Genomic DNA, 22,605 nt, shown 5'->3' with positions numbered 1-22,605 from the left:
GGAGCGGTATTGCTTCAAGAAGGGCATGCCATAGCATATGAGAGCCGAAGGCTAATACCGATGAAAGGATATTGGTCATATATAAAAAAGAGCTTTTCGTTGTTCTACATGACCTAGATACATGGAAGCACTATCTATTGGGGACTCCTTTTATTTTGTGAACGGACCACCAAAGTCTCAAGTACTTCATGACGCAAACCAAGCTTTTGGCAAACAAATGAGGTAGGAAAATTTTCTTTTGCAATTTTATTTTCATATTGCTCACATTGTTGGTAAGCATAATCAAGTGGTCGATGCACTTTCACGACGACCAAGTATCGATGTGGTGTCTATAGAAACTCACAATGATCTATCTTCTATGATAGATGAGTATGCTACTGACTCTGACTTCCCTTGCATTGGAGAAGAAAGAAGAACCATTCACCTTGCAGGATGGATATCTTCTCCATGACAATGGGCTATGTGTTACCCACTCCCTTCGTGAGAAAGTCATGTGTGAATCCCATGCTCCTCCCTATGTGAGGCATAGAGGTATTTAACCTACTCTTCGAGGAGTAGAGATGTGCTTCTATTGGCCTACCATGAAAGCAGACATACAAGAGCATGTTTCAAAATGTGTGGTATGACAAAAGAACAAGTATGATAGAGGGAAGCAACCTGGAATATTCCAGCCATTGCCAGTCCCTAATTCACCATGGGAGAGTATATCCATGGATTTTATCTTTGGATTACCCAAGTCTATCCATGGGAATATTGGAATATGGACAAAAGCTGACAGGTTTAGAAATAAAGTACACTTTATTCATGTCAAAAAGACTATTAAGGCACACCAAATGGCAACCCTCTTCATATCTCAGATTTTCAAACACCATGAATTGTCAACATCCATCGTGTCAGATAGAGATCTTAGAATGACCAGTAATTTTTGGAAAGGTCTCTTTGAAAATCTAGGTATAAGGCTAAATTTCTCTTCGGCCTATCATCCACAAACGGATGGCCAAAGTGAAATAGCTAACCTAACCATTCTCGATCTACTAAAAGCCTATGTAACGGAAGTAGATCAAAGATCCCAATGGGAGAAGTACTTACCCTTAGTGGAGTATGCTTACAATAACACTGTACATACTTCCACGGGAAAAGCACCTTTCGAGGTAATTGAGAGAAGATCAAAAAGTCCCTTGCTACTTAAGGTACATGGGAAGATCTTCGCTGCAGATGAGTATAGTTGGGACCTACAAGAATCTTTTCAAAAGATTAAAGATGCTATCTCTATCTCACAGCAAAGGCAAAAGGCTGCTGCTGACAAGCACAAAAGAGCCCAAGCCTTTAAAGGAAACGATTGGGTCTTGTTAAAGTTTCCCAAGGATCGATTAAGGCACACGAGGGGCAAGAATCCTACGGGCCACCAAAAGTACTATGCTAAACTAGCAAAAAGGTACTATGGTCCCTTCCAGATTCTTAGGCCAATCAATGACATGGCCTATCAACTTAAGTTGCCCAATCATTGGCTCATACACAATGCTTTTCATGTGAGCCTATTAAAGCCTTACAAAGGAGAGCCACCTCAAAAACCAACTATTGAAGACCCACAGAAGATCGAGGACCAAGAGGAGGTGCTGCAACCCGAGTCCATTCTCCGACATGAAGACAAGGTATTAAGAGGCGGTAAGACTATCCGACGATATCTTATGGAGTTGAAGAATTATCCTTTTGAAGATGCTAGATGGATGCAAGGCATACAATTAAAGGATAACCTAAACCTTGTCAATGCTTACAATGCTTCCCAAGAGTAAGCAAATGTACAAAATGTTAAAAATGAACAAATTTTTTCTCTTATAAGACTCTCTTTTTCTTTATTTGTGCACAAAAATAAAGTAGTATGCATGCTTGTGGAGACGACGTCATTCAAACACCAAGTAGAGCTTGTCACTCTACTATGGAAGACTGATAGGACTGATGTGCAGACATGCTTGCGGCAGCCTCAGGCTCTCAAGCGCCAAATGGACTAGTCATCCATTATGGAATGATGTCGTAGGGTAACATAGGGATCCTCTACCCGCTAAGAAAAGGACTCATGAATATGCTTTATCTTCTCTACACCATAGTCGAGGACGACTATGATTTCAAGAGAGAGGTAATGTCATAATAATCAATATCTAATTCTCCTAAATGATTTTCTCATATTAAATTGATCATTTAATGTGGGGAGGTAGCAGGGGAGAAAAAGCTAGAATATTGGTTAAGCTAGCAGACCGGCCACAATAGGGATCCAAAGGAGGGAAAATAGGGATCAAAAGGGGGGCCCATCTGCAAAGGAGCCATGTGTAACAATGGGCTAAAAAGACCCTAAGGTTCAGCCCATTAAGACTTCCAAAATGCTAAGGTTCCAAAATTCAAAGGTTGTGTCCAAAGGTCAACCCTAGGGAAAATTGGATGCTTAGTGTGTGTACAAAAGTCTTCTTCAAAGCCTACAAAGGAGGGGGCGAGCCCATTTAGTAGGGGATCAGAGAGAAAGCCACACACACACTCACACAGGCTCCCTTTACACAAAGGGAATTAGGGACACATGTCAGCTCCCTAGGCCAGATGCCCACAAGGTGTGCCCAATTCCTATTGGAAGACCCTTGAAGTGGACCAATGAGAATTAAGCTAGAGTAAATCTAGTTTAATTAATTTAAAAACATTTAATAAAAGAAACCAATGAGAATTAAGTCTCCTAGAAGACTATTGGGCAGTCTCCCAAGGGGTCTAATGAGCATTCAGGAGCCCAATGGCTTGCCTGATTCCTATTGGCCAGGAGGCAAAGGGGTCCAATGAGAGTTTAGTTTAATTATTTAATTACCTAAAGCTCTCACAAAAGGGGAAAGGGGGACACATGTCAGAAGGCTATCACTTATGCTGCTTAACACCCATTGGCTTGACTTGGGGAGGTCCAATGAGGCAAAATCCAGACCAATTTAGCAGGAAGATCTCGCCCAAGAGAGAGAGGGGGCTGATTTTTGCTTGGCATTGACACACACACACTCACACTTGACCATGTGTGAAGAAAGAATACTCTATCTCCTCCCAAGCTTTAATGGAGAGCTCATCACCTACTCCAAGCTTGTGAGATAGAAGCCTACATCAACACTCTCTTGGCATGTGGATGCAAATCCAACCAAGAGCCAAGCTTCGATGCATGCTCATCTTCTCTACCAAGCTAATTACTAAGCTAAGCTATGCTAATATGAGTGATTATGTGAGGAGATGTACATCTTTCTCGTAAGATACTCCTTCTTCCTCTCAATCTACTCTCATACCCTGCTAGCTCTCACCATCTTCGAAGGTGTGTGAGGTCTTGGGTCTGAGAACGGGGATAATGCAAGTTGTGTTTGATTAAGTGTTTTGCTTAGTGCATGAAGCTTCCATCTTCATTGCACTAGCTACTCTTGAAGGAACACAAAGAATTGTATTGTACAATGTCTCTCTTGATGGGAGAAACCATAATACAAAGCCTTTTGGAGGGGGAACCGGCTCCATGCAAATCCGGTCCTCAACTGTTGTCAATAGCTTAATTTCTCTCTCTTTTGAAAGTATTGTTGATGCTATCTAACTAGGGTTTATGCTTTTTGTTGCTCTCTCCACCCAAGCACTCTTGTAATTCTCATTAGGAATCTATTCTAATGAAATGCCCACTATGTTCATGCTAATTTCCACTACACATAAGTTATTAGGCCATTAAATGTTACATTGGTATCAGAGCTCAAGGTTTCTCTTTTCTTGCTCAAGAAGGGAGGTCCTCAAGCTAGCTACAAATGGTTGGTATTATTAATTGCCTGTGAGTAAGTAGAATAGGGATTTTTCAGCTTTGCAGTGCGCCTGCCTTCGTGTAGTTAACGGGGCATCGCCGTCGAGAGCTATGGTCTTAATAGTGGAGTCCTACGGGGCTTGCCTACGGCTTAACCACTATTGAGCTATTAGAAGCTTGACAGGAGCCGGTGCTGTTTTGGTGTCGAAAGACCCTCTCTTCTATTCCTTGCAATTAATGGTATTTGAGCCGCGGGTACAGTAGCTTGAGTGCTTTTTCTAAAGGGGTAAAGAGGAGTAGCAACTAGGGCTTGAAGTGCCAAAGTACACCTAAAAAGTTTACACCTAAAAGTTGTTAGAATGGCTGACAATAGTAAAGAGAGTGATATATATTGATAACTTTGATTTTGCTCATGAGCAAGCTACTAATGATGCTTCAATGCTTCTTAACTATCTTGTTTCTAGACTTCAACAAGCCATGGGCAATCCATCTCTCCAAAGTGAAGTGCAACGGCAGCTCCGTGCTCACGGGATTCTCCAAGCTCATCACCATGACGAGAGAACACCTAGGAAGCCTCCTTGTGAGACTACCAAAAGATGTCTCTCTCCGATTCGGGAAGAAGAAGAGAATCCTTATGAAGGGCTCAAGAATTTACTTCTTGATGATGTATCTCCTTCCCAAAGGAGAACTCAAGAGCCTCCACCGAAGGAACGAGAAAGAAGCGAGTCTCCCGCCACCTCGGCAGAGATGGCTCCACGAAGACGGCGGGCTAAACGTTCTCCATCACCACCAAAGCGGAGAAGACCATCATATTCTTCTCCCCACCACAATTCAAAGAGGGATGATAAAAAGCAAGAGAAGAAAAAGGCGAGAAAGAGGACACCCTCTTCTCCATCTTCTTCATCCTCTTCCTCTTATGAAAACTATGGTGAAGATGACAAAGATCAAGACAAGAAAAAGGCGAGAAAGAGGTCACCCTCTTCTCCACCTTCTTCAAATTCTTCACCCTCTGAAGAAAGTGATGTTGCAACCTTTGAACCATCAAAAAGAAGAGGCCATAGGAAATCCTATGCCGCATGGAAGAGGTCGTCCAAGTTGAAGAAATTCAAAGAGGGAGGGAAGAGCATCTCTTTCCTTACCTATGATGGTACCTTTGGTGCTACGGACAAAGTCTTGGCCTTTATCCAGCAATTCGATGTGGAGTTTGGAGATGAGGGCTTCACGGAGTCCTCTAAGCTATGCCATGTAGCCATGCACTTTCAAAAGTCCGCCAGACAATGGTGGTCTAGCCTACGAGCCAACGGTGAAGCTCCACGAACATGGAAGGCTTTAAGAGCTTCCATTATGAAGCAATTTTTGGCCACCGATGCCAAAGACAAAGTACTCACCGAATGGCGAAGCTTAAAGCTCTCTCCCAATGAATCCATCCACAAATATGTAGACAAGTTTTGGGACCTACAACTTAAAGCCACTGTCTTCAAAAGGTTGGATTTTGGAGAGCAAAAGCAACAATTTTTTGCGGGCTTAACCGAAGAACTGGCGGAGTATGTCAACTCTCAAAGGCCACACACCATATCGGCGGTAATACACCATACTATGGTGGCCTCTCGAATCAATTTCCAAACGGGGGTTAAAAGAAATAATAAACCCCCGGAAAACAAGGGTTCCAATGAGCCTAAGGGGAAGGACAATGTCCAAAAGTCTCCTAAGGGCAATTTCAACAAAGCTAAAGAGAAGGGAGTTTATAAAGGTAAGAATAAACTCTCTCCTGAAGAGCTTGAGCGTTATCGTAAAGATAACCGGTGTTTCAAGTGCGGTGAACAAGGGCATGCGTACCGCGCTTGTCCCCAAAAGAAAAACCGCCAAGATCCTCCTAGAGCTTCCTTGGTTGAAATCCAAGAGGAGGAGACTCACCAAACTCAACACAAAGGATCTCCTCTATGCCATGCTTGGGGAAAGGTAAGAGAACATGATGCTTTTATTCTCTTTGACCCTGGTTCTACTCACAATTTTATATCTATGGAGTTAGCCACCAAGCTAGGCATACAATCCTATGAGATGGGAGATGTCCTACCCGCAGACAGTGCCTTCAAGGGGCAAGAAGCTTCAGTCACTCCCTTAATTGGGAAATTGAGGCTTCATGTCCAAGGCTATGTGGACAAAGAGGACTTCTTTATCTCTCCTCTCAATCATGAGGATGTAATCCTAGGGGCACCATGGTTTGACCGCCTGGCTGCCGATGTCAAATTTCCTGAAAGGAGAATCTCCTTTAAGTTCAGGGAAAAAGACATGTATATAGATGCTAAGGAAATGGTTAACACCATCCCCATTGTACATACACCAGCTTTCAACAAGTCAATAAAGAGCTCTATTTCCGTGTACATGATTTTTGTTAAAGATTCTCAAAATGAACCTAATGCTTTAACAAACGAAAATAAAAGCAACCAAAAGGAATTAGAGTTATCCAATTTTCTCAAGGGGTTTCAAGATGTTTTTATTGACGACATCCCTTGTGAGCTACCTCCTAAACGAGGTAATGATGACCATGCAATTGAACTTCTTCCAGGAAGTTCACCGCCTAATAAACCTCCTTATAGAGTTTCTCAAGCTCAACAAGAGGAGATTATGCGGCAAGTGCATGAGTTAGTTGAGAAGGGCATGGTTAGGCCTAGCTCATCTCCATTTTGCTCACCTATGCTATTAGTGCAACAGAAAGACGGCACATATCGTATGTGTGTCGACTATAGAGCACTAAATACGATCACTATCAAGAATAGGTTTCCCGTTCCACGGGTAGAAGACCTATTTGATAAGCTACAAGGATCGACCTACTTCAGTAGAATTGACCTAAAGAGTGGCTATCATCAAATAAGGAGTTGATCAAGACATTGTAAAGACCACGTTTCGCACTACATTTGGTCTTTACGAATACATTGTCATGCCTTTTGGCTTGACCAATGCACCAGCCACATTCAACCGCTTGATGGAGAAGCTGTTCAGGCCTCATCGAACCTTCACTGGAGTGTTCTGTGATGATATTATCATCTACTCTAATTCATTGGAGGAACACAAGCAACATCTCCAGGTAATATTTCAAGTTTTAAGAGAGAATAAACTTTATGTTAATCGAAAGAAAAGTGAATTTTTCTTGCAAGAGATTCAGTATTTAGGTCACATTATCTCTCAAGATGGCATCCAAATGGATCCATCCAAGTTAGAGGTAATAAAAGGATGGCCTAAACCAAGGAATCTTCATGAACTAAGAAGCTTTATAGGTATGTGTGCATACTATAGACTCTTCATAGAAAATTTCTCACAAATTGCGGGACCATTACATGACCTAACAAAGAAAAGCGTTAGGTATACATGGTCTGCTAAGGAGAACAATTCTTTCGAAAAGCTTAAAGAAAAGCTTATCTCTCAACCTGTGCTTACACTACCGGATCTCTCAAAACCATTTGAGGTCCAATGTGATGCTTGTGGTGATTGCCTTGGAGCTGTTTTGCTCCAAGAAGGGCACGCCATAGGCTATGAGAGCCGAAGGCTCGACCCTGTTGAGCAAGCTCTAGGAATATACGAAAAGGAACTCCTTGCAGTTCTACATGCCTTAGACTCATGGAAGCACTATTTATTGGGGACTCCTTTCATTCTGCGAGCGGATCACCAAAGTCTTAAGTACTTCATGACGCAGACCAAGCTCTCCAACAAACAAATGAGGTGGGCAAATTTCCTTTCGCAATTTCATTTTCATATTGCTCACATTGCTGGCAAGCATAATCAAGTAGCTGATGCACTCTCAAGACGGCCGAGAGTGAATGCGGTTTCCATAGCAACTCACAATGATCTATTTTCAATGATAGATGAGTATGCTATTGATCCCGATTTTAGAGATGTGATTTCAGCCCTTGCATTAGAGAAGAAAGAAGAACCATTTACTTTACAAGATTGTTATCTTCTCTATGGCAATAGACTATGCGTTACTAACTTACTACGTGAGAAAGTAATGTATGAATCTCATGCTCCACCTTATGCGGGGCATAGAGGGATTCAGTCTACCTTAAAGGGAATTGAAACATACTTCTATTGGCCTACCATGAAAGTGAACATACAAGAGTATGTTTCCAAATGTGTGGTATATCAAAAGACAAAATTTGATAGAGGGAAGCAACCTGGATTGCTTCAACCCTTGCCAATCCCTTATTCACCATGGGAGAGCATATCCATGGATTTTATCTTTGGATTGCCTAAGTCTATCCATGGGAATACGGCAATATGGACGATAGTAGAAAGGTTCAGTAAACAAGCTCATTTTATACCTGTCAAAAAGACTATCAAAGCCCATCAAATGGCAACCCTCTTCATTTCACAAATTTTCAAATACCATGGCTTGCCAACGTCCATAGTGTCGGATAGAGATCCTAGAATGACCAGTAATTTCTGGAAGGGTCTCTTTGAGAATTTAGGGACAAGGCTAAATTTCTCTTCGGCCTATCATCCACAAACGGATGGCCAAAGTGAAATAGCTAACCTAACCATTCTCGATCTACTAAAAGCCTATGTAACGGAAGTAGATCAAAGATCCCAATGGGAGAAGTACTTACCCTTAGTGGAGTATGCTTACAATAACACTGTACATACTTCCACGGGAAAAGCACCTTTCGAGGTAATTGAGGGAAGATCAAAAAGTCCCTTGCTACCTAAGGTACATGGGAAGAACTTCGTTGTAGATGAGTATAGCCGAGACCTACAAGAATCTTTTCAAAAGATTAAAGATGCTATCTCTATCTCACAACAAAGACAAAAGGCTGCTGCTGACAAGCACAGAAGAGCCCAAGCCTTTAAAGAAAACGATTGGGTCTTGTTAAAGTTTCCCAAGGCTCGATTAAGGCACACGACGGGCAAGAATCCTACAAGCCACCAAAAGTACTATGCTAAACTAGCAAAAAGGTACTATGGTCCCTTCCAGATTCTTAGGCCAATCAATGACATGGCCTATCAACTTAAGTTGCCCAATCATTGGCTCATACACAATGCTTTTCATGTGAGCCTATTAAAGCCTTACAAAGGAGAGCCACCTCAAGAACCAACTATTGAAGACCCACCAGAGATCGAGGACCAAGAGGAGGTGCTGCAGCCCGAGTCCATTCTCCGACATGAAGACAAGGTATTAAGAGGCGGTAAGACTATCCGACGATATCTTATTAAGTTGAAGAATTATCCTTTTGAAGATGCTAGATGGATGCAAGGCATACAATTAAAGGATAACCTAAACCTTGTCAATGCTTACAATGCTTCCCAAGAGTAAGCAAATGTACAAAATGTTAAAAATGAACAAATTTTTTCTCTTATAAGACTCTCTTTTTCTTTATTTGTGCACAAAAATAAAGTAGTATGCATGCTTGTGGAGACGACGTCATTCAAACACCAAGTAGAGCTTGTCACTCTACTATGGAAGACTGATAGGACTGATGTGCAGACATGCTTGCGGCAGCCTCAGGCTCTCAAGCGCCAAATGGACTAGTCATCCATTATGGAATGATGTCGTAGGGTAACATAGGGATCCTCTACCCGCTAAGAAAAGGACTCATGAATATGCTTTATCTTCTCTACACCATAGTCGAGGACGACTATGATTTCAAGAGAGAGGTAATGTCATAATAATCAATATCTAATTCTCCTAAATGATTTTCTCATATTAAATTGATCATTTAATGTGGGGAGGTAGCAGGGGAGAAAAAGCTAGAATATTGGTTAAGCTAGCAGACCGGCCACAATAGGGATCCAAAGGAGGGAAAATAGGGATCAAAAGGGGGGGCCATCTGCAAAGGAGCCATGTGTAACAATGGGCTAAAAAGACCCTAAGGTTCAGCCCATTAAGACTTCCAAAATGCTAAGGTTCCAAAATTCAAAGGTTGTGTCCAAAGGTCAACCCTAGGGAAAATTGGATGCTTAGTGTGTGTACAAAAGTCTTCTTCAAAGCCTACAAAGGAGGGGGTGAGCCCATTTAGTAGGGGATGAGAAAGAAAGCCACACACACACACTCACACAGGCTCCCTTTACACAAAGGGAATTAGGGACACATGTCAGCTCCCTAGGCCAGATGCCCACAAGGTGTGCCCAATTCCTATTGGAAGACCCTTGAAGTGGACCAATGAGAATTAAGCTAGAGTAAATCTAGTTTAATTAATTTAAAAACATTTAATAAAAGAAACCAATGAGAATTAAGTCTCCTAGAAGACTATTGGGCAGTCTCCCAAGGGATCCAATGAGCATTCAAGAGCCCCATGGCTTGCCTTATTCCTATTGGCCAGGAGGCAAAGGGGTCCAATGAGAGTTTAGTTTAATTATTTAATTACCTAAAGCTCTCACAAAAGGGGAAAGGGGGACACATGTCAGAAGGCTATCACTTATGCTGCTTAACACCCATTGGCTTGACTTGGGGAGGTCCAATGAGGCAAAATCCAGACCAATTTAGCAGGAAGATCTCGCCCAAGAGAGAGAGGGGGCTGATTTTTGCTTGGCATTGACACACACACACTCACACTTGACCATGTGTGAAGAAAGAATACTCTATCTCCTCCCAAGCTTTAATGGAGAGCTCATCACCTACTCCAAGCTTGTGAGATAGAAGCCTACATCAACACTCTCTTGGCATGTGGATGCAAATCCAACCAAGAGCCAAGCTTCGATGCATGCTCATCTTCTCTACCAAGCTAATTACTAAGCTAAGCTATGCTAATATGAGTGATTATGTGAGGAGATGTACATCTTTCTCGTAAGATACTCCTTCTTCCTCTCAATCTACTCTCATACCCTGCTAGCTCTCACCATCTTCGAAGGTGTGTGAGGTCTTGGGTCTGAGAACGGGGATAATTCAAGTTGTGTTTGATTAAGTGTTTTTCTTAGTGCATGAAGCTTCCATCTTCATTGCACTAGCTACTCTTGAAGAAACACAAAGAATTGTATTGTACAATGTCTCTCTTGATGGGAGAAACCATAATACAAAGCCTTTTGGAGGGGGAACCGGCTCCATGCAAATCCGGTCCTCAACTGTTGTCAATAGCTTAATTTCTCTCTCTTTTGAAAGTATTGTTGATGCTATCTAACTAGGGTTTATGCTTTTTGTTGCTCTCTCCACCCAAGCACTCTTGTAATTCTCATTAGGAATCTATTCTAATGAAATGCCCACTATGTTCATGCTAATTTCCGCTACACATAAGTTATTAGGCCATTAAATGTTACAACCGTGAAGCAATCTAGTGGCTTCAACCTATACCCATCAACTCACTGCAATGTGTAAACCGCTCCAAAGCTAAGCCTTTCGTCAAAGCATCTGCTGAGTTGTCATCAGTGTGTACCTTGACCAAACCAATGAGCTGTTTGGCCAAGAAAGATGATACCTGACGACAATGTATTTCGATTTGGAGTGAAACACAAGATTCCTTACCAATGCAAGAGCACTCTAACTATCACAATATATCACTGGAGTCTCATCAATGCCAAGATTTCTGACCAAGCGAGATAACCATACAGCCTCTTTACTTGCATTTGACAATGCAACGTACTCTGCTTCCGTAGTGGAAGACGACGTGCAATCTTTAAGACATGACCTCCAAGATACTACTGCTCCAGGAAATATGAAGACATAGCTAGATGTCGATCTCATATTGTCGACACAACCCGCATAGTTTGCATTCGCATAACCAACAAAAGGTACATATGATAGTTTCCGCAACTCAACGTACATCCACTGTCAACAATATTGCAAGGTGCAGTATACGCGCTCAAAAAGACGCCAAACAAAATGTGCAAGTAGTAAACAAATTCCTATAGGGAGTAAAACCGCTCTCAAAAAAGCTCAAGCACTATCAAAAGTGCCAAAACAATGCATATTCGCATCAAATACTCCCACTGAAATCTGTGATGATGCGAAACACTGCAACCTGTAAGAAACCTGGATGTCGTGTATGTATGCAAGAACCTGTGAGGAGATGGATGCCTGAAAAACTCGAGACAATGTCGATGCCGAAAAGTGCTCCTAATCAACCCATAAACACCGTCTCAATAGCACATAATAGCCATAAAACGGCTATATACCATCCCAAAATAGTCTCTGAACAACCTGCACCTGTGTCCTGTACCTATAGCAAAAGTGGAGTTGAAAAATACAACTCCTGAAGCTAGCTCAGATGAAGCTTTCGACTGCACGAACAACTTCGAAAGGGGGGTAAAACCGTAGAACACCTGGTGGAAACGCTCTTGAAATTCTGAATTTGCCGATGCCAAAATTGAATACCTGTTTGCACTGTTGAAAGTGTGTGCGCGCACAGACGCGAAGACGACAAGCACAAACCCTGCTCTGATACCAGTTGAAGGTGCCGCGGGAGCGTGTGCGAGTGCAAGTGCGAGAGAGAGAGAGAGAGAGAGAGAGAGAGAGAGAGAGAGAGAGAGAGAGAGAGAGAGAGAGAGAGAGAGAGAGAGAGAGAGATCTGCTTTGGGTGGAGTGAACAATAACGTTATCCTGTTGCAACTCCTTATTCTATTGTATTAAAGAATAAGTGTATACATGGTTAAGTTAGTAGATGGGTTAGTAATAAGTGGGATGTCTGGCTAGTTGGCCCGAATCTCAACAAATTGAATTTGTCTTCGGCCTATCACCCACAAACGGGTGGCCAAAGTGAGATAGCGAATCTTTCGATACTCGATCTACTACAGACTTATGTTGCAAAAGTAGATCAATGCTCACAATGGGAGAAGTACTTACCCCTTGTAGAGTATGTGTACAATAATATTGTCCATACTACTACGGGAAAGGCACCTTTTGAGATCATAGAGGGAAAACCAAAAAGTCCCTTGCTACTTAAAGTACATGGGAAGATCTTCGTTGCTGATGAATAACTCCGTAACCTACAAGAATCTCTCTAAAAGATATCCATCTCTCAACAAAGGCAAAGAGCTACTGATAAGCACAAAAGGGCCTTAAAGTTCAAAGAAAATGATTGGGTCCTACTTAAGTTTCCCAAGGCTTGATTGAGGAAAATGACGTGCAAAAATCATACGGACCATCAAAAGTATTATGTTAAACTAGCAAAAAGATACTATGGTATTTTTCAAATCTTGAAGCCAATCAATGACATGGCTTATCAACTCAAGTTTCCCAACCATTGGCTCATACACAATGCTTTTCATGTGAGCCTACTTAAGCCCTACAAAGGAGAGCCACCAAGAGAACCAATTATTGAAGACCCCCCAAAAATTGAAGACCAAGAAGAAGTGCTACAACCCGAAGCTATCCTTTGGCATGAGGACAAGGTACTACGCCATGGTAAGATTATCCAATGGTATCTTATTAAGTTCAAAAATTATCCTTTTGAATATGCTACATGGATGCAAGGAATACAACTTAAGAATAGTATGAACCTTGTCAATGCTTACAATGATACACTAGAGTAAGAAAATGTACATGTTACTTTTAAATGATCAATGTTTTTTGTCTTATAAGGCTAATTCTCCTTTTCTTGTACACAAATTTAAGTAGTATGCATGCTTAGAATCATGTTTGTGATGATGACGTCTCTCAAACACCAAATAGAATTTGTCACTCTACTTTGGGAAAATGAAATGGACTCAAGAGCAGACATGCTTGCAGCAACTAAGTCTCCCAAGCCCCAAATGCATTACTCATCCATCTTGGAATGATGTCGTAGGGTAAAAAGGGATCCTCTATCCTCGCTAAAAAACATATTTTAATGACTAAGGCTTTATCTCCTCAACCTCATAGTCGAGGACGACTATGATTTCAAGAGAGAGGTAATGTCATAAAATCTAATATCTAGCTAACCCAAATGATTTTCTCATATTAAATTGATCATTTAATGTGGGAGAATAAACAAGAACAAGCGTTAGAATGTAGACATGTGCTTATGGATCTATCTTGACACGGGGCCAAAGTCAATCGGTCCAATGAGAGATGGTACGTCAAAGAGCAATGCTAGCTAATGGAGCTTCAAAGACCTTAGGGTTAGCTTCATTAAAGACCTCCAAAGGTTAGTGTTAAAAGTCCTTAGACCTAGGACCTTAGGCAAGCTAGGGTTGTGCTTGAGGTGATTGTCATGCTTCCTAACTAAGGTGCTTGTTGTGCTTGGTGGCTAAGGGGCTTGTCGTGCTTGGTGGCTAAGGGGCTTGTCGTGCTTGAGGTGCTTAATGACTAAGGTGCTTGAGGGGCTTCAGATGTTTCAAAAGTCAACAAGGATCCCTACACATGGGGGGGAAAGCCCTACTTGTAGGAGCATGAGAGAGACCACACACACCCTCACTCAAAGCAAACCTAATCTAAAGAGGCAACAAGGACACATGTCAAGCTCCTCTCCATGTTGCCCTCATAAGGTGCCTAAAACCTATTGTTTGGCCTCTAAAGGGGTCCAATAAGCTTTTAGCTAGTTAAATTAATTGTTTAATCATTTATCAAGTCCTCTCTCTCAAAGGGGAAAGGAGGACACTTGTCCAAAGGCTACCTCTATTCTAGTTGTGACCGAGGCTTGTGATTGGCTAGGCTTGAGAGAGCTAATGAGCCACAAGCATGAGCTAGAAGAAGGGGTCGACCATGCAAGTAGAGGGCTTGCTCGAGGGGTATACTCTCTCTCTCTCTCTCTCTCTCACTCACTCACACACACACACACACACACACACACACACACACACACACACACACACACACACACACACACGCACTGATTGTGTGAAATGCCAAGTGCAAGAGCTTCATCTCCTTCTCCAAGCTTATTGAGAAGTTGAGAGCCTACACCAACACTCTTGGCTATGGAATGCAAATCGAACCAAGAGCCATGCTTCAATGCTTAAGCTTGCCATCTCCTCTATCTTCATTACTATGCGATTATGCTATGCTAAGCAAGAAGAGTGATGATAAGTGAGGAACTATTTCTTTCTCATATGAAAGTTTATACTTCCTCTTCCCTACCCTCATTCCCTGCTGCTAGCTCTCTCCACCTTCGAAGGTGTTTGAGGTCTTGGGACTGAGGCCGGGGATAAGTTGATGCTTTCATTTAGCTAAGTTACAGGCATAATTGTGGTGCATGAAGCTCTCTATCTTTCATTGCACCATCAAGGTCTCAAGAAACACAAAGCTTGTATTGTATCAAGTCTCTCTTTATGGGAGAAATTATAATACAAAATCCTTTTGGAGGGGGGACCGGCTCCACATAAATCCGATCGTCAATCGTTGTCAAGTTCTCTAATTCTCTCTCTGCAAAAGTGTTGTTCATGCCAAGTTACTTAAGTATAATGGTTATATTGCTACTGATAATTAAGTTCACCCTCTATGTTCTCAACGTAGTCTCATAAAAATGCTAACTATAGTTCTCTCAATTCTGCTATTCTCAATGTTCATAGGCCATTTCCATCACATTGCACTTGCTAACCAGATGATGCCTCGACACCTAATTTGGACAAGCATGACTGTTGATTGGTACCGGTCACCTCCTCGGTAGCAGTTATGTGCTTCAAAAGCACACAATTGTTCAAAAGTAGACAATTATAATTCCCACATATCGCAAACTTGGAATATCGCTCTAGAAAGCCAGGCCTTTAAACATTATTGTCCAGTGAGCCGTGACACTTCTCCATGTTGTCCACTTCTTCTATGTAAAATATTGAGTGCATCGTTTCATATGCCATCTTTTGCTTTTGCCTCCTTAGATACCAATCGACCAATTTGGAAGACCATCTTATGTCTGAAACAATGTTATTTCCATCTTAGTTTAATGGCTTTTAGCGGAATAAAAAGTTAATATTACTTTAAATGGTTCGAGTTTTTCATTTAAACGTAGATTCAAAACAGCAAAATGAGATGTCCCCACCTCATTATTTGCAGCTTGTTGATTGAGCCATTCTGCTATAATGATTGCGTCGGAAGTTATGAACTGAGAACTCATCACTACAGTAAACCCTACACTGTCTATAATGTAGAACATAAAGTTATTTTTGCCTCTATTTTGCACAAACACGACTAGCTCGACAACACTGCAAGGTCCATTATCTGCATCCAATTCCCCATGTCTATGCGTTTGCTTGGCGCAACACATAAATGCTACAAGATAGGGTACGACTTCTATTTCTCATAATATTTGGAGAGACCATAGTGCCAAGTCTCCACCATCTTTTCTATGGCGTGCACTGTATAGTTAGCATTTTCACTCTATGACACTTCATTGCAAGATGAAATGTTTAACTATTTACATTGGTTTTCTGTAGCTTGACACAAACATTATGCTCCGGCTTGGACAATCGAACGACACTCGTACACGATTATCAGGCCGATAGTGCAATTTAATTTTTACAGTATGTTGATGCTTTTTGTATTGTTTGAGTTTGTCAATGCTTCCTTAAGTTTAGTTTAGATACATGTTTTTCTCACTAGTGCATGCTCAATCTCGATCACCATCTCTATATATCAAATAGATACACACTTCTTTTCTCATAGATGCTTGGTGTCAATCTAGGTAGGGTAAGCGGGCCTTATTAAGAACCTTTACCGAGGCGCTAGGTGCGATTTGTCTGTGTTGCATCATTTCGAACATGGACATGCGCAATCAATAGCACTACGCCAAGCCTATGCATAACAAAAATCTTGACGAGAATGTAGCTCGACACTCAAAGATCGGTGCCGCGTTGTGGTTTTGCATGTAACAAAAGTGGGAGCCAGTTGCCAACCAGGGGCAAGGGGAATTTAAAGACTAAGCAGCCAACAAGGTGCAAACCGTCAATTGGACGACCAACACTATATCTTAGTTGCGCTAACCATCCAACCTCCCACTTCATGTGTCTTACTTCGGGTGCTTAAGAGTGTTAAATTATTGAGCGTCCCGTAAATGGCCCGCTTACCCTATGTCCTCTTATGTTCTATAGCAACGCCCACCCAGCAAGACTCGTTTATTAACACCATGAATAAGCGAAATTAGAATGGATAAGAGGTTCAATGTAGGGTGCGGGGAAAAGAGCAAAGCTGAGGCCGAGAATGAGGGCCTATCTCTCTTTGCAGATCATATAAGTAGCATTGGTCCAGTTCGAGTTCCACGGATATGGCGACCTCTCCTCTGTCCGTGGAAGTGCACAATCCCCATGGAAAATTGCGCGTCATCAGCACCAAGCCCATGCCTGGCTCCCGCTGGATTAAGCTTCTTGTCGATGCCGGGTGTCGAGTTGAGGTTAGCTTTACAGTGTATGAGTGAGAATGTGTGTGTGTGTGTGTGTGTGTGTGTGTGAGAGAGAGAGAGAGAGAGAGAGAGAGAGAGAGAGAGAGAGAGAGAGAGAGAGAGAGAGAGAGAGAGTGTATTGTGGTATTTAGTCAGTTTGTTACTGGTGATGGAGATCTTGTGACCCTAGTCGCATGCCGAGTGGACAAGTTTGCTGCATTGATTTTTTGTGTTGCAGATTACCCCTCTACCTATAGATGAATGCTTGTCCTGTGCGCTCCAGTTATAGCACGGATTGCCAGTCATTAGGGGAGAGGGGGCAGGGGTGGCATCTTAGTTACAGCCATTCTACAAGGGGACACAATTTTGAAATACTTATTAGCAACAAACACCTCCATGTGCATGCGACAACTGAGAGTCCCTTGCACCCAAGGGGGCTGGCGACCGCTTTCCTGGCAGGTGGGATGTGCTTGCTGGACAGCCGGCACAAAGTTATTGGTGGTAAATTAGAGGTGGAGGTCCAACATCTAGAGGCGGTATAAAGAGTCCCGAGCAACGGCGGAGCAGGTTGGACAAGGCAAGGGTCAACTTTGAGCAGCAAGGCGAGTATGGCACACCCCCACGGACGAGGGGAGGAGGGGGAGGACAGAAACCCACTCAAGCTTACATGCATGTCACACTCTCACTCAAACACACGCAGCAGACACATGATGCAAATCACGGGTAGCAAACAGGCCAACACAATCAGTAACAGATAAAAAAATATGACAAAATCCTCTCAGGAAAAAACAGAGGAAATGTAAAAAGCAACTGCCAAAAGGGCAAGCCAAGCTGACTTAGGGTAAAGGAGCCAGTTTGGAAATCTAAACCACAAGGGAAATCTGAAAAGACTAAAAACTCAAAGCGCCCAAGGGAAAAATTCACCGAAGGTAGTGCCCTGGCCACCTCCAAGGGGAAGAGGACTCTCATCAGCATCTGAAAGATAGACTATTCAAACCAGTAGAGTATTTAGACTTTTCTGAGGTGTATCCAAAAGGTATATTGTGGTATATGATATGCCAAGACCTAGATACCAGTTGGAAGAGACCGGGTCCTTCAAGCTCAAAAACAAGGGAGGTGTGTTTATGAAGCACTCACCTAGCCGTTGAGAATCTAAAGCTAGGAGTTTAAGGTAAGGGGGCCAACAGTATGGCCTTTTAAGACCTTCTCAAATTCTTGTGTATAAGTTAGCTTCATAAACTTTCTTTTACAGGTACTATTTCTTTTGTTATGATATGCTCACTGAAAAAAGAAAATTGATTTTTTAGTCTATTGGAGATAGTGATATTCAAAAGGGCTCACACTGCACTGAAGTGTGGTGCCAGAGAGCTAGTAATGTGGTACTAGTGGATGTCTTTTTTGAAGTCTTTGTAAAACATCAAAATCCAAAGAGAAACATTTCTTGTAATTACATGGTGCAGTATTCAACAATTGGTTATCTCTCTCTTCTCCAAAGCTAGAAATGACACATCAATTTTGTTAAAATGCCACATGATGTGGATTGGTCTGTTTTCCTTTTGGGGTCGGTCAGTATAAAGGATGCTATCGAATTTGGTGCTTTTGAGAACTTCATAAAGACAGTTGTTATTCTAATTATGATGCAGAGGGGAAGGCTTAAAATGCAGGAACTTTCTGTATTGTGCAGATTTGCACGGAAAAGAAGACTATTCTCAGTGTCGATGATATCAAACGTCTGATTGGAAGGAAGTGTGATGGCGTGATTGGCCAGGTAAGAGTCTAAGACCTGTCTTATCTATGTACCTTGGCTGTCATGGATTAAAAGTTTTCTGATAGGTCTGCTCATTAAAAGTTAGCTGTGCGATTATTTAGCTAGGTTAAGTAACTAGATTTCCATGTGTATTAGTGTACAAGTTTAGCGACTATGGGGTACCTAAGGAAATGAAGAAACTAATTTCTCTGTCAATGTCTTTAGCTCACTGAAGACTGGGGAGATGGCCTCTTTTCTTCCCTCAAAGCAGCCGGAGGCCATGCTTACAGCAACATGGCAGTTGGATACAACAATGTTAACGTTGAGGCGGCCACACGTAACGGTGTAGCTGTAGGCAATACACCAGTGAGTTGGAATATGTGTTAAGTTTATATTTGAAAGGTTAGTTATTTCTCCATTCCATTGAAACGTCTCTAAGGTACACACAGTGAAACAACCTAGGGGGTTCTTACCGAAACAACTGCCGAGCTTGCTGCGGCATTAACCTTAGCAGCTGCTCGACGGGTTGTTGAAGCTGATTACTTCATGCGGGCAGGAAAATATGATGGCTGGCTTCCAACTTTGTAGGTAGCTTATCTCAAGCTGTAGGTAGTCCAACACGAGTGCTTGCTTCTTTCCTTTGTGACATAGTTCTTGATGTAGGTTCATCGGAAATTTGCTTAAAGGTCAGACAGTAGGCATTATTGGAGCGGGAAGGATTGGTTCTGCCTACGCAAGGATGATGGTAAGTAGGGTTTACTGCTCAATTATGACAACACAGTGAATCTCAATTCTTCATAAATACGACCGTTGTACATGGGTTACAGGTTGAAGGCTTTAAAATGAACGTTGTTTACTACGATCTCTATCAAGCAAGCAGACTTGAGAAGTTCGTAACAGGTGAGCATTTTTCCTTCTTCAACCAGTAGTATATTTCAAGCAAGTCTAATCTTCCTATGCCTTCTGGCAGCCTATGGCAAGTTTCTGGAGTCCCAAGGGGAAGCTCCGGTTACATGGAAGCGAGTTTCAACAGTTGAAGATGTGCTTAAGCTCGCTGATGTGGTAAGGAAGAGCTTCTAAATCAGTCACAAATGTTGTATAGTTGCCTGCCAAATGGATTCACAGCCATGCCACATGAATACTTGTTCCTTTGATGTGACAGAAATTTTAGGTGACACCTTTGTGCCTCATGGATATATTTCAAGCAGTGTGGTGTCATTAGCCAAGTTTATGCGTATCTCCTGACTCTATGTTTTGGCAAACATATGCGCCCTTCTTATAGGTTGTAGATCGAAAACTTCTGCACATGAACACCCGAACACTTTTATTATGGACCAATAAACACGCATGCTGTCCACCCCACCATTCTCACTCTTGAGGTTTCACCTGCCCTGCTGGCCTGCTGAATCATGGCCAGCGCTGCACGCAGATGTTCCAGGTTGGTCAAGCTGCCCATGGGTGGAACTCTCCATAGGCATCCAACAGTGAGTGGGAGAAACCCTGCAGGTCAGTACCGGCAGCCAAAAGAGCAGCATGTCCGTGGGAAATTTGTGAACCAGTGCCTTGGATTGCACTCGGACACTCTCATTTTTGAGTGGAAAAGACATTGCAGAAGGCTCTCTCAGCTCTGGGCAGTCTGAACGCACCTTAAGTTTTTTTTCACACTCGTCTGCCATAAGTAGGCTACAAGCCTCTTGCTCGCATTCTTCCTTGTACAAGAAGATTAAGGAGCATGCACATTGGGGCCAGCTTAAAAAGTATCCATATTGGCAAAAAGTCATGCCTCGAAATAAAAAGGGTGGTGTCCATTTTTTCTAATGTTTTCTTTTCTGGTGCAGGTGAGCTTGCACCCTGTTTTAGACAAGACCACTTATCATCTGATTAATAAGGATCGCCTTGCCCTTATGAAAAAGGTGAGAGAATTATGAGTGAGAATTTGAGTGTTGTTTGATTTTTTATTTTATTGTTTTTGGTGGTCTTGTCGTGCCATTCTGTCTATTAAGATAAGCTGCTCTTTACCCTCCCCAATATGGCATCCTGCAGAATGCGATTCTTGTCAATGCAAGTCGAGGACCAATTGTTGATGAGGTTGCATTGGTTCATCATCTGCAAGCAAATCCACAATTCCGAGCTGCGCTAGACGTCTTTGAGGTCTTTGAAACTTGAAGCTTTGGTAGCATGCTAGCATTAGAGAGAGTGTCAGCTAAAGTTATGTGGTTCCTTCATGTGCAGGATGAGCCATACATGAAGCCAGGGCTTGGTGAGCTACCAAATGCAGTAGTTGTACCGCATATTGCGTCTGCTTCTAAGGTTGGTTAATGCTCATTATCTGTTACGCATTTTCATACCTATCGTTTATGTGAGGATGGTAGCCAAATGCGGGTTGTCTGAAACTTTTTACTTGATTCAATTTCAGTGGACAAGGGAGGGTATGGCTACCCTAGCTGCAGAGAATGTTCTGGTGATTTTATCGATTGCTGATAATTTTTGCTTTTGGTTTGGTGCCGTCTATTTAAGTATAATACTCTGATCCTCTGTAAATTTCACCAGGGCAAACTGAAAGGGTACCCTGTTTGGCATGATGGAAACTACGTCGCGCCTTTCTTAGATGAGGATTCCCAGCCACCGGCAGCTTGTCCAAGCATTGTCAATGCTAAGAATTTAGGTAAAGGTTGTTTTAATCTGATTGTTGAAGAGACAATTCTGCATTGACATGCCCACAAAAGCTCAAATTCGTGTTCTGTTGCAGGACTAAAAATCTTAGCGGCAGCAAAGTTGTGATGAGATACTATGGTGGTCCCAAGTAATGCAAAATCTGCTGTAGTTGTGAGAACACAATTTATATAGCAAGTGCATGCTGCATTGCTCAAACAAGATTGTTGTATAAAGGAGTGTCTGCAGCAACTACTGCGATGTGTGTAAAAACAGCTTCATTCTAAGCATGGAATTGATTTTGATTGCGAGGCTCTGATGTTAAGGACTTCGTAGGATTTTCGTATATTGTCTTGTGGGTGACTACCATGGGTCTATACCTTGCACTTTCCTTTAAGGGTGGATCTGGGCTTATCCTGGATTCATCTAGGTATATTTTTTAGTCGTATAGCGGACATTCAGACTTCACATTGTGAAGTTTTCGTCCGAGTTATGATCAGTTGATATTGTGCTAGTTCTTTCTATCTTTTGTGGTGCGTATGCCCTATCAACTACCTCATTTTTGTGCTAATTTTTTCGATTTAATGCTTCTTTTAGTGCTAGGCTTCATTATGGCTGAATCTGCCCTTGATCTCCGGAGTCATGACAGAAACTCAGCACGTTGAACTTTGTGTTGATGTATGCTCATGTGCGCGTGTGGTGTGTGTTGTGTTTGGGAGCATATGTTAGTACCTAGTTCTACACCCACTATTGGGCATTGATGACGTTAGTGGGGATGGCGTGGTATTTAGTCAATATTATGCATGATGGAGCTGATGGTTATATTGTCTTGTGGGTGACTACCATGGGTCTATACCTTGCACTTTCCTGGATTCATCTAGGTATATAAGTTTTCTGATTGGCATTCCCTTCATCAACCCATGGTGAGTTGATCTGTCTCTCATTCATGGGTTAACCCATTTCTCTGAGTACCAGGTTTTGAGTTCAAAATTCATCTGATAGTTTGGTAAGGTTCTCTTGGGATGGTTCACGACTTTAAAATATCTCTTCCTGTTCAGCATCGTCATCATCGTCCTCTCCTTGCCTCTCCATCTCTCTAATTCGTGACCCATCCGGTAGATCAAAGGTGACTTTGTTCAAGCACTCACTAAATGAAACCTCCTGCAACCATCCTGTCCCTCTTGCATTGATTTAGTGTAAACCCAGCC

The 22,605-nt window shown here is 42.2% G+C and overlaps 1 protein-coding gene across 1 annotated transcript; it reads left to right on the top strand.

Moving 5' to 3' along the window:
- The first annotated feature begins 16,818 nt into the window (after positions 1-16,818).
- Positions 16,819-21,708, top strand: HPR (hydroxypyruvate reductase). Its single transcript, XM_086494121.1, has 13 exons — positions 16,819-17,010; positions 18,683-18,766; positions 18,971-19,111; positions 19,208-19,329; positions 19,409-19,490; positions 19,573-19,645; positions 19,716-19,807; positions 20,584-20,658; positions 20,789-20,896; positions 20,978-21,055; positions 21,162-21,206; positions 21,296-21,410; positions 21,495-21,708. The coding sequence occupies exons 1-13, from the start codon at positions 16,885-16,887 to the stop codon at positions 21,524-21,526; spliced, it is 1,173 nt and encodes a 390-aa protein (XP_086350247.1). The 5' UTR covers positions 16,819-16,884; the 3' UTR covers positions 21,527-21,708.
- Positions 21,709-22,605: the final 897 nt, after the last annotated feature.

The sequence above is a fragment of the Adiantum capillus-veneris genome, chromosome 21 (genome assembly GCF_014529385.1).
Source record: "Adiantum capillus-veneris isolate H3 chromosome 21, ASM1452938v2, whole genome shotgun sequence".
Lineage (NCBI taxonomy): Eukaryota > Viridiplantae > Streptophyta > Polypodiopsida > Polypodiales > Pteridaceae > Adiantum > Adiantum capillus-veneris.
Note: the sequence above shows the minus strand (reverse complement) of the source record. Positions and strands in the feature narration are given on the sequence as shown.